General features: G+C 40.8%; 3 protein-coding genes across 3 annotated transcripts; all 3 read left to right on the forward strand.

Moving 5' to 3' along the window:
- Positions 1–700: 700 nt before the first annotated feature.
- On the forward strand, positions 701–3,541 carry BDB00DRAFT_791599 (uncharacterized protein; the record flags this gene model as incomplete). Its single annotated transcript, XM_053121048.1, has 9 exons — positions 701–800; positions 871–1,043; positions 1,119–1,357; positions 1,435–1,588; positions 1,657–1,868; positions 1,955–2,250; positions 2,313–2,453; positions 3,048–3,066; positions 3,460–3,541. 9 exons carry the CDS (start codon positions 701–703, stop codon positions 3,539–3,541), a joined length of 1,416 nt encoding a protein of 471 aa, XP_052975079.1.
- A 2,042-nt stretch (positions 3,542–5,583) lies between these two features.
- On the forward strand, positions 5,584–6,916 carry BDB00DRAFT_791600 (uncharacterized protein; the record flags this gene model as incomplete). Its single annotated transcript, XM_053121049.1, has 5 exons — positions 5,584–5,684; positions 5,762–5,915; positions 5,986–6,135; positions 6,176–6,350; positions 6,522–6,916. 5 exons carry the CDS (start codon positions 5,584–5,586, stop codon positions 6,914–6,916), a joined length of 975 nt encoding a protein of 324 aa, XP_052975080.1.
- A 1,158-nt stretch (positions 6,917–8,074) lies between these two features.
- BDB00DRAFT_846706 (uncharacterized protein) lies at positions 8,075–9,978 on the forward strand. Its single transcript, XM_053125174.1, has 5 exons — positions 8,075–8,482; positions 8,560–8,713; positions 8,782–8,993; positions 9,080–9,375; positions 9,438–9,978. The coding sequence occupies exons 1-5, from the start codon at positions 8,382–8,384 to the stop codon at positions 9,728–9,730; spliced, it is 1,056 nt and encodes a 351-aa protein (XP_052975081.1). The 5' UTR covers positions 8,075–8,381; the 3' UTR covers positions 9,731–9,978.
- The last annotated feature ends 2,561 nt before the right edge of the window (positions 9,979–12,539 follow it).

The raw sequence follows: 12,539 nt of genomic DNA on the forward strand, positions 1-12,539 counted from the left end.
TACAAAAGGACGGTGGTGGCGTCAACGGCGGCGGCAAGGCACTCTCTTTGGCAGCCAATGGCGAGCGACTATGCTATAATCGGTGTGTGTATGACCCCGATAATGGTGGTGGTATGGATCGTCATCAGACAGTGTCCTTCGTGTGCAAATGGGAGATAAGGCCCAGACATGTGGTCTATGCACACCGTATCTATTGGCATTTGATCAAAAGCAGTGTGTAGAGATTCGGCATGCTGAAACGGTAAATATTTCTTGCCCCAGTCTGCCAACGTGTATTCCGAGTGGTTGGTTAAAAACAAACTAACGCAAGAATATCCATGCATGCGTGTGTTTTTCGTTGTCACTACTGTTTAGGGCGCTCTTGTACATTTGTTGTATGAAGAAAGATGCAAATTAATGGGTTTTTGCAACGGCAGTAGTAGTAATGGTAGATATGAAGAGGAGATATTTCTGTATATCCATAACGACAAACAACATCATCTTGCCACCTTTGTAAAAAGTCATATACCATCATCGTACAATTGTTGAGAAACAGACCAAATGTTGTCAACGGAAAAAAAGGGAGAATGCACCCGCCTCAGCCACCACCCTTTAATTTTTGTAAGTTGGGGTGGATGCCTGTAGTCGTCATCTAAGTCCGCCACCAGCAACATCTTTCATCTCCATAGCAACCTAAAAAGAAATCTCCATAACAACGATTATGGAAAGTGGAAGCTTGGATAATGAGGCTCCTCCACCTCATGGTGCCTTGGGAACGGAAATCTCAGATCCTGAAACACGTCAAAAAAAATGCCAAGAAGGTATGTCTACTGCCTTTCAAAAGCTTTAAGTTTTTCACAAACGCTGTAATGCCTCTTTTGACTTTTATAGAAATCGAGAAGTACGTGAAGGAACAACATAATGCTGGCGGCGACATTTGTCTTGCTCGGTTTCTAGCTGATAAACAAGGGTTTGTTGCTGAAAATTCATCGAAGATAAGTAACTACAAGGCATTTTGGAGACACTCTTTCGGACGTATCGTCAAGAAACTCGGTGTCAGAACGGTAATAAGTTATATTGATAAAGACAGGATGCGAAAAAAAAAGCTTTTTTACTGACATAAACGCATTTTTGTATAGGCGAAAGGAAAAGCCAACTGGAAAGCAATAGAAGCCAGTATCAACAAAGAAGGTGAACCAAGTAGTTTGACATCATCAGCATCCAAAACGCTATCTGGAACGCCATTGTCTGCAAAAGTATTGGAGTATGTCAACGAGATGTATAATAGCAAGCTCAAGTATCCAAAATGGCAGTTATCGACCGGAAAGATCGTAGAAGACACGATGCATGCGTTTGCCAAGGAATGTCTATATGAACAGTAGGTACCACCTTTTATTGACTGTATATTATACACATAGGCTATATTAAGGAAACTGACCTCTGTTTGTATGGTAGCTCTTCTCTTTCATTGATCTTAGACATCAGTGATCCTTGTTGGAAAGCGCATTTCACACCTGCTGAATTGGTAGAGCTACGCACGTATCACAAGCCCGAGCTCAAACCATTGCCAAATGAACTTAAAGAATACTTGGACAAGTTCTCCGGTGTTGTATGTCTTCCTTCTTCCTTCTTTATTATTTATTGTATACTAACTTTACCCGGGTATTGTCTTTGTAGTACGATCTCAACAAGCTTATTGATATCCATATGCAAAATCGCTTCCACCCATCTCAAGCTGATTTGCATTGGGTTGAAAAGACAATTGGAGACATCTTGGATCTATACTATTATAGCTATGATGTTGACAACAAAACGGAAGCCGATCTGGTTCGTCGGTTGTGGGGATTTATCGAGAAGTGCTATGACGAAAGCAAGTTTTATGTTATTAGGTATGTCTTCCTTATGTTTTTGTGAACAAATATGCACATATAATTATACTAATGTAAATGCTTCAACATGGATACGTAATATTTAGTGGTGAAAAAGTCAGTGTTTCTTCAAGCAACAGAATGAATGAAGATCGGTCAGTTCCTGGCGCTACACCACTAACAAGAAAAAAAACGGGGACGAAGGTCGACATTTTGATCAAACATCTGTATGATGACTTTGGTGTCGGGGAGGCAGGACTCAGTGGTGGAGCTGTCTCTACAAAATACATAACCGAAGCAAGCATTAAACTCCCGAAGTCCTTGAAAGATGTTTTATGGAACTTGTTGAAGATGGCGACCAAGGATACTCAACAATTATGTGTTCCAGGTTTCATCATCAATGGTAATAACGTTTTATATCGATAAACATGACGTGAATGGATCTCTGACCTTTTCCATTAATAGGTACCGAGCTGACGGTGAAATTGATGGACATTCCGTCCGGTAATGCCTGCCGTGTGTATACCTTGGGTCCGATGCCATTCCCACTCATTCCCGAAACGTTCTTTAAAAATTTCATTCCCTTGGTTACGTTGGTCTGGCAATGTAAAATCTTGTTAAAAGAAACGCTACAATGCCTCAATACCGACAACAACATTTTCATCCCAACCATTGACGATCCTATCCCAACATCAACGATACCACCCTGCATTCCGTCGCCCAAAAAAAGAAAAATATCTGGTGCGGATACCGATTAATATAACGTTCTTTTATATATGATATCCCTTTTACCATTTGTATATGCATTTCATCATTTCTATCATTTTGTATTCTTATTACTTTAAACTCTGTCAATTATTTACCGTTCCATAGCTTTTCCAGATTCACCTACGAGAAATAACATTTTTTCATCGTCATCTTCCATATATCCATATAAGACAATATCATTCTATAACAAGCACAGTCAAGCACATTAAAAAATGTACACGGCTATTAAATCACCACGTATGTCTAAAAGGGTTTCAAGCGTAGTCATAGCATTTTTGAAAGTTGAATAGCTTAAATTTGCTTTGACATACAGTAGCTTAACTTTAAGACCGGTGGCCCAGTTTCAAAATCATGGCTTATTTGTGTTTCGTGCGGCGAAATTCACTTTCCAAAGCTGTAATACATATCTAAGGATAGTTCACTTTTTGATAGGGAGCACGCAACGTCAATCGTAAGTCGTCGTTATTTTAATTTCTATACTAAAGAAGACAATGAATAACTTTGTTTATAGACCGACATGTACTGTAGACGTATCAAAGTATAAACTTGTTTAAACATCATGTCACATGGACCTCCACACGCCTTCCAACCTTATCGTTATCAAACCCCCATGCCAGCACCCAATCATCATCGACCTCCCATGATGAAACATCACTAGCAAACAGTGACAACGGGACAACGGTCGCTAGTGCACAACCCTTATCACCAGCAGTGCATGATCAGCACGGTACAGCAGCAGCACCAGTCTTATGCTGTCTTGGTATGATAACACATTTGAAACTGAGACTACATCGTACAAACGCGTCCGTTCGTGCGATGGCTCTGCTAATGACTTCACTGACAGCACCAGTGGCGCTTGCGTCGGTGCTCGTGGTGCCCGTCCGCGCGGTTGTGGTGTCCGTGGTCGTGGTCATGGCCACAACTGATAAAAATTGAACACTTATTCGCTTGTATACCACACATTACAAATATGAATCGAATGAACATATTGTCATCCAAGCAAAATCAGTTTTATGCATATATAAAATGAGGATCAATGGAGGAATGTGGATAGCGATGAAATATCTAATGATGCTCCCAAACGGATACATACAGCTATACGTATAACGACCAATAAGACACGATGTATGTACCCAATCGTAAACGCAGTTGAACGCGTTCCACGCTTTCGCCGACCCATAAGATGAACGTATATTGAGGTTTTTTTCTCACAGTGCTGAATGTGTATATGTACTACGTATACCATGCCAAATGTCAAGTCAGAACAACGTCAATAAGCATGGAAGACCTCCATATAAGTCCAAGATTCAACGCTATATTCTGCTCCTTTTGCACGTTCTTGAATTGGGGGTTATTGCAGAATCAATTATCTACTGTACTTGCTCATAATATATGCATAACCGTTAAACAATTCCTATTTTAACATCCTGGATACTTAAACACATGGCCGATTTTCTAGCACAGCAAAAAAACTAGTTCCTATAGTACTATAGTGCGTATGATTGTGCAAGTTAACTGCAGAAATGTACAGGAAATAGTGTTAGCCTCAGAGCAAGGCCTACCCTCTTTTGTTATCGTCATCCAAATTAGACAAATTGAAAGATACATTAGAGACCCGGGGGTTGTGGCCATGATATCTTAGACTCACACAAGGCTATTGTTATTTATAATAGGATTACGGTTGCAACTACGTTTATTGCAAAAAGGAAGAAGATGCCGTTTGTAAGTCGACCCAAGATGATGCTGTCGGTAAAGACATGCCGCTTGGAACAATTATGAGGATGATGAAGATAGTACACTGCATTGACTAAAGGCTTGAACCACTCGTTGATCAGTGTCCACATGGATATCAGGAAGCAGCCACCAAAATTGAAGCGCTGAGTGTTGAACAAAAGATCCAATATCTCCAATCCTCCTTCATTACGGTGACGAGTGCGAATCTTGAAGCTAACCACCAAAAGCCATTTGTGCTCCAATAGCTTGATGTTAATAGAGCGAACCTGGATCAGAAATTTGCGAGGAACCGACACAGTCCGGATACGAAGTCAAACTGTGCAATCTAGTCATGCCTAATCGAGCTATAATCCATCATATGCACGATCAGTTTGACCGAGAAGAGTATTCTCATTAGAGCGGATGTTTCTTTTAAGATAAACGTACCTCAGTCATCGTGTCCATCAACATACATGTTACCACGTTGGCTGTGCATATTTGTAAGTATCGTTACTGTGCTGAGCCCGAGCAATAATCCCAAAGTACAATACAAAACCAGCTATACTAGATAAAAAAACTTATCAGAATGAGTGTATGATAAGTGCACTATATTTACTTGATAGTAATTTGGAGAAGATCGCAGACATAGCTGATCCTCAAAGATACAACTCACGTCCATACGGAAGTGCCATTGATATATAAGCGATGTTCATCACAGATATGCCTGGTCCTCGAAGATGCAGCACATACCATGGAATCTCACACTTAAGTATCAAAAGACCCATCCTTCAAAACACTATATTTACTCGGAGAAAATCGCAGACATAGCTGATCCTCAAAGGTACAGCTCATGTCCACTCGGAAGTGCCATTGATACATAAGCGATGTTCATCACAGATATGCCTGGTCCTCGAAGATGCAGCACATACCATGGAATCTCACACTTAAGTATCAAATGACCCAACCTTCATGTACAAGTAATTGAAAAGAAAATTGTGGATAAGTCTAATAGAATCAAGATACTTAGCTTCACGTTAAACTTGGCTTGAGTTGTTTTTGTGTGGAACCATTTTGTTGTTGGGGAGTCGTCATCGAAGTCCGCCACCAGCAATATTGTAATAAGACCTTTAAAAAGACTGTCACACTATGCCAAAATACACCGTTACACATGTCACATAAATGATAGAAACAGAATATCAAGGAAACGTCATCTGGAACGCCATTGTCTGCAAAAGTATTGGAGTATGTCAACGAGATGTATAATAGCAAGCTCAAGTATCCAAAATGGCAGTTATCGACCGGAAAATTTGTAGAAGACACGATGCAAGCGTTTGCCAAGGAATGTCTATATGAACAGTAGGTACCACCTTTTATTGACTGTATTTTGTACACATAGGCTATATTAAGGAAACTGACCTCTGTTTGTATGGTAGCTTTTCTCTTTCATTGATCTTAGACATCAGTGATCCTTGTTGGAAATCGTATTTCACACCTGCTGAAATGGTAGAGCTACGCACGTACCATAAGCCCGAGCTCAAGCCGTTGCCAAAAGAAGTAAAAGAATACCTGGACAAGTTCTCCGGTGTTGTATGTCTTCCTTCTTTTTTTTATTTATTATTTATTGTATACTAACTTTACCCGGGTATTGTTTTTGTAGTACGATCTCAACAAGCTTATTGATATCCATATGCAAAATCGCTTCCACCCATCTCAAGCTGATTTGCATTGGGTTGAAAAGACAATTGGTGACATCTTGGATCTATACTATTATAGCTATGATGTTGACAACAAAACGGAAGCCGATCTGGTTCGTCTTGTCACTGTGTCTGGATAATCTCAACCAACAGCTGGAGACGAATAACGAGCCTTTGGAGATTGAAAAGTGGGTCGGCAATGCTTGGTGGCTGGATGCGCCAGAGAGACGTATCATGTATCGATGCAAGGCACAAAGTGTCGTTGTGTCGTCGACGGCAACATCAAGTAGTAGTAGTCAACAACAACAACAGCAGCAGCAGCAATTGGGTAATATCATCGTGTGGGATCATGTGGTGCTGGTCTTATTGCCACCCGTCTTGTCTAATCCATTTCCTATTGTTGTTTGCATCGTTCCACCACATCATCATGATACAACGGCACCAGCGATAGTAACGCTAGCGCATCCACCGCATGGGATCACTTAACGAGTCCAGTTAGATGCACCACAAAAACTGGTTGAAGCCATTGCTGATGCACAAAAGGAACTGAAGCAAAAGCAACCGCACTTGTTGTCTGATGCGCCACTCGTATCGTCAACCATACAGTCATGGACTGCTGCTGTTCGATTGCCAGACGGACGATTAGTTGTTGGATCACATCATGGCGTCACCCTATACCCATCACGTGAACGTATCATCGAAATCGATTGCTTCAAACTAGCAATTTTTGCAACGAACCATCACCACGATAGCGGACCATTTCTTGTTGTTACCAGCCACCGTCGCCAAGTCCTTTTGTTATACAAACTCGACGGAAATAATAACCGCATGATGCGGGATCAGCAGCCGTGTATGATTGAAAATGTCTTGGGCGGGTTCCATGTCATTGATTAATACATTGCATATCAAGACCGGGCGGATATGCTTGTGCATTTGTGGAATCCGAGGAAACGACGTTCTGCCAAGACTATTGATGTCCAGTCTGTACGAGTATCTGGATTTTCTTGTTTTATTGAACAGGAACGACATTGGCTGGTGATGGAATGTGACGAGGATTTTGCGCTGGTGGATATTTCGGGCCAAGCCATGCGTAGGCGGATTTTACAAAAGGACGGTGGTGGCGTCAACGGCGGCGGCAAGGCACTCTCTTTGGCAGCCAATGGCGAGCGACTATGCTATAATCGGTGTGTGTATGACCCCGATAATGGTGGTGGTATGGATCGTCATCAGACAGTGTCCTTCGTGTGCAAATGGGAGATAAGGCCCAGACATGTGGTCTATGCACACCGTATCTATTGGCATTTGATCAAAAGCAGTGTGTAGAGATTCGGCATGCTGAAACGGTAAATATTTCTTGCCCCAGTCTGCCAACGTGTATTCCGAGTGGTTGGTTAAAAACAAACTAACGCAAGAATATCCATGCATGCGTGTGTTTTTCGTTGTCACTACTGTTTAGGGCGCTCTTGTACATTTGTTGTATGAAGAAAGATGCAAATTAATGGGTTTTTGCAACGGCAGTAGTAGTAATGGTAGATATGAAGAGGAGATATTTCTGTATATCCATAACGACAAACAACATCATCTTGCCACCTTTGTAAAAAGTCATATACCATCATCGTACAATTGTTGATGAAACAGACCAAATGTTGTCAACGGAAAAAAAGGGAGAATGCACCCGCCTCAGCCACCACCCTTTAATTTTTGTAAGTTGGGGTGGATGCCTGTAGTCGTCATCTAAGTCCGCCACCAGCAACATCTTTCATCTCCATAGCAACCTAAAAAGAAATCTCCATAACAACGATTATGGAAAGTGGAAGCTTGGATAATGAGGCTCCTCCACCTCATGGTGCCTTGGGAACGGAAATCTCAGATCCTGAAACACGTCAAAAAAAATGCCAAGAAGGTATGTCTACTGCCTTTCAAAAGCTTTAAGTTTTTCACAAACGCTGTAATGCCTCTTTTGACTTTTATAGAAATCGAGAAGTACGTGAAGGAACAACATAATGCTGGCGGCGACATTTGTCTTGCTCGGTTTCTAGCTGATAAACAAGGGTTTGTTGCTGAAAATTCATCGAAGATAAGTAACTACAAGGCATTTTGGAGACACTCTTTCGGACGTATCGTCAAGAAACTCGGTGTCAGAACGGTAATAAGTTATATTGATAAAGACAGGATGCGAAAAAAAAAGCTTTTTTACTGACATAAACGCATTTTTGTATAGGCGAAAGGAAAAGCCAACTGGAAAGCAATAGAAGCCAGTATCAACAAAGAAGGTGAACCAAGTAGTTTGACATCATCAGCATCCAAAACGCTATCTGGAACGCCATTGTCTGCAAAAGTATTGGAGTATGTCAACGAGATGTATAATAGCAAGCTCAAGTATCCAAAATGGCAGTTATCGACCGGAAAGATCGTAGAAGACACGATGCATGCGTTTGCCAAGGAATGTCTATATGAACAGTAGGTACCACCTTTTATTGACTGTATATTATACACATAGGCTATATTAAGGAAACTGACCTCTGTTTGTATGGTAGCTCTTCTCTTTCATTGATCTTAGACATCAGTGATCCTTGTTGGAAAGCGCATTTCACACCTGCTGAATTGGTAGAGCTACGCACGTATCACAAGCCCGAGCTCAAACCATTGCCAAATGAACTTAAAGAATACTTGGACAAGTTCTCCGGTGTTGTATGTCTTCCTTCTTCCTTCTTTATTATTTATTGTATACTAACTTTACCCGGGTATTGTCTTTGTAGTACGATCTCAACAAGCTTATTGATATCCATATGCAAAATCGCTTCCACCCATCTCAAGCTGATTTGCATTGGGTTGAAAAGACAATTGGAGACATCTTGGATCTATACTATTATAGCTATGATGTTGACAACAAAACGGAAGCCGATCTGGTTCGTCGGTTGTGGGGATTTATCGAGAAGTGCTATGACGAAAGCAAGTTTTATGTTATTAGGTATGTCTTCCTTATGTTTTTGTGAACAAATATGCACATATAATTATACTAATGTAAATGCTTCAACATGGATACGTAATATTTAGTGGTGAAAAAGTCAGTGTTTCTTCAAGCAACAGAATGAATGAAGATCGGTCAGTTCCTGGCGCTACACCACTAACAAGAAAAAAAACGGGGACGAAGGTCGACATTTTGATCAAACATCTGTATGATGACTTTGGTGTCGGGGAGGCAGGACTCAGTGGTGGAGCTGTCTCTACAAAATACATAACCGAAGCAAGCATTAAACTCCCGAAGTCCTTGAAAGATGTTTTATGGAACTTGTTGAAGATGGCGACCAAGGATACTCAACAATTATGTGTTCCAGGTTTCATCATCAATGGTAATAACGTTTTATATCGATAAACATGACGTGAATGGATCTCTGACCTTTTCCATTAATAGGTACCGAGCTGACGGTGAAATTGATGGACATTCCGTCCGGTAATGCCTGCCGTGTGTATACCTTGGGTCCGATGCCATTCCCACTCATTCCCGAAACGTTCTTTAAAAATTTCATTCCCTTGGTTACGTTGGTCTGGCAATGTAAAACCTTGTTAAAAGAAACGCTACAATGCCTCAATACCGACAACAACATTTTCATCCCAACCATTGACGATCCTATCCCAACATCAACGATACCACCCTGCATTCCGTCGCCCAAAAAAAGAAAAATATCTGGTGCGGATACCGATTAATATAACGTTCTTTTATATATGATATCCCTTTTACCATTTGTATATGCATTTCATCATTTCTATCATTTTGTATTCTTATTACTTTAAACTCTGTCAATTATTTACCGTTCCATAGCTTTTCCAGATTCACCTACGAGAAATAACATTTTTTCATCGTCATCTTCCATATATCCATATAAGACAATATCATTCTATAACAAGCACAGTCAAGCACATTAAAAAATGTACACGGCTATTAAATCACCACGTATGTCTAAAAGGGTTTCAAGCGTAGTCATAGCATTTTTGAAAGTTGAATAGCTTAAATTTGCTTTGACATACAGTAGCTTAACTTTAAGACCGGTGGCCCAGTTTCAAAATCATGGCTTATTTGTGTTTCGTGCGGCGAAATTCACTTTCCAAAGCTGTAATACATATCTAAGGATAGTTCACTTTTTGATAGGGAGCACGCAACGTCAATCGTAAGTCGTCGTTATTTTAATTTCTATACTAAAGAAGACAATGAATAACTTTGTTTATAGACCGACATGTACTGTAGACGTATCAAAGTATAAACTTGTTTAAACATCATGTCACATGGACCTCCACACGCCTTCCAACCTTATCGTTATCAAACCCCCATGCCAGCACCCAATCATCATCGACCTCCCATGATGAAACATCACTAGCAAACAGTGACAACGGGACAACGGTCGCTAGTGCACAACCCTTATCACCAGCAGTGCATGATCAGCACGGTACAGCAGCAGCACCAGTCTTATGCTGTCTTGGTATGATAACACATTTGAAACTGAGACTACATCGTACAAACGCGTCCGTTCGTGCGATGGCTCTGCTAATGACTTCACTGACAGCACCAGTGGCGCTTGCGTCGGTGCTCGTGGTGCCCGTCCGCGCGGTTGTGGTGTCCGTGGTCGTGGTCATGGCCACAACTGATAAAAATTGAACACTTATTCGCTTGTATACCACACATTACAAATATGAATCGAATGAACATATTGTCATCCAAGCAAAATCAGTTTTATGCATATATAAAATGAGGATCAATGGAGGAATGTGGATAGCGATGAAATATCTAATGATGCTCCCAAACGGATACATACAGCTATACGTATAACGACCAATAAGACACGATGTATGTACCCAATCGTAAACGCAGTTGAACGCGTTCCACGCTTTCGCCGACCCATAAGATGAACGTATATTGAGGTTTTTTTCTCACAGTGCTGAATGTGTATATGTACTACGTATACCATGCCAAATGTCAAGTCAGAACAACGTCAATAAGCATGGAAGACCTCCATATAAGTCCAAGATTCAACGCTATATTCTGCTCCTTTTGCACGTTCTTGAATTGGGGGTTATTGCAGAATCAATTATCTACTGTACTTGCTCATAATATATGCATAACCGTTAAACAATTCCTATTTTAACATCCTGGATACTTAAACACATGGCCGATTTTCTAGCACAGCAAAAAAACTAGTTCCTATAGTACTATAGTGCGTATGATTGTGCAAGTTAACTGCAGAAATGAACAGGAAATAGTGTTAGCCTCAGAGCAAGGCCTACCCTCTTTTGTTATCGTCATCCAAATTAGACAAATTGAAAGATACATTAGAGACCCGGGGGTTGTGGCCATGATATCTTAGACTCACACAAGGCTATTGTTATTTATAATAGGATTACGGTTGCAACTACGTTTATTGCAAAAAGGAAGAAGATGCCGTTTGTAAGTCGACCCAAGATGATGCTGTCGGTAAAGACATGCCGCTTGGAACAATTATGAGGATGATGAAGATAGTACACTGCATTGACTAAAGGCTTGAACCACTCGTTGATCAGTGTCCACATGGATATCAGGAAGCAGCCACCAAAATTGAAGCGCTGAGTGTTGAACAAAAGATCCAATATCTCCAATCCTCCTTCATTACGGTGACGAGTGCGAATCTTGAAGCTAACCACCAAAAGCCATTTGTGCTCCAATAGCTTGATGTTAATAGAGCGAACCTGGATCAGAAATTTGCGAGGAACCGACACAGTCCGGATACGAAGTCAAACTGTGCAATCTAGTCATGCCTAATCGAGCTATAATCCATCATATGCACGATCAGTTTGACCGAGAAGAGTATTCTCATTAGAGCGGATGTTTCTTTTAAGATAAACGTACCTCAGTCATCGTGTCCATCAACATACATGTTACCACGTTGGCTGTGCATATTTGTAAGTATCGTTACTGTGCTGAGCCCGAGCAATAATCCCAAAGTACAATACAAAACCAGCTATACTAGATAAAAAAACTTATCAGAATGAGTGTATGATAAGTGCACTATATTTACTTGATAGTAATTTGGAGAAGATCGCAGACATAGCTGATCCTCAAAGATACAACTCACGTCCATACGGAAGTGCCATTGATATATAAGCGATGTTCATCACAGATATGCCTGGTCCTCGAAGATGCAGCACATACCATGGAATCTCACACTTAAGTATCAAAAGACCCATCCTTCAAAACACTATATTTACTCGGAGAAAATCGCAGACATAGCTGATCCTCAAAGGTACAGCTCATGTCCACTCGAAGTGCCATTGATACATAAGCGATGTTCATCACAGATATGCCTGGTCCTCGAAGATGCAGCACATACCATGGAATCTCACACTTAAGTATCAAATGACCCAACCTTCATGTACAAGTAATTGAAAGAAAAGAATTGTGGATAAGTCTAATAGAATCAAGATACTTAGCTTCACGTTAAACTTGGCTTGAGTTGTTTTTGTGTGGAACCATTTTGTTGTTGGGGAG

This window comes from Zychaea mexicana, assembly GCF_025766255.1.
Source record: "Zychaea mexicana strain RSA 1403 chromosome Unknown BDB00scaffold_101, whole genome shotgun sequence".
In the NCBI taxonomy this organism is placed as follows: Eukaryota; Fungi; Mucoromycota; class Mucoromycetes; order Mucorales; family Lichtheimiaceae; genus Zychaea; species Zychaea mexicana.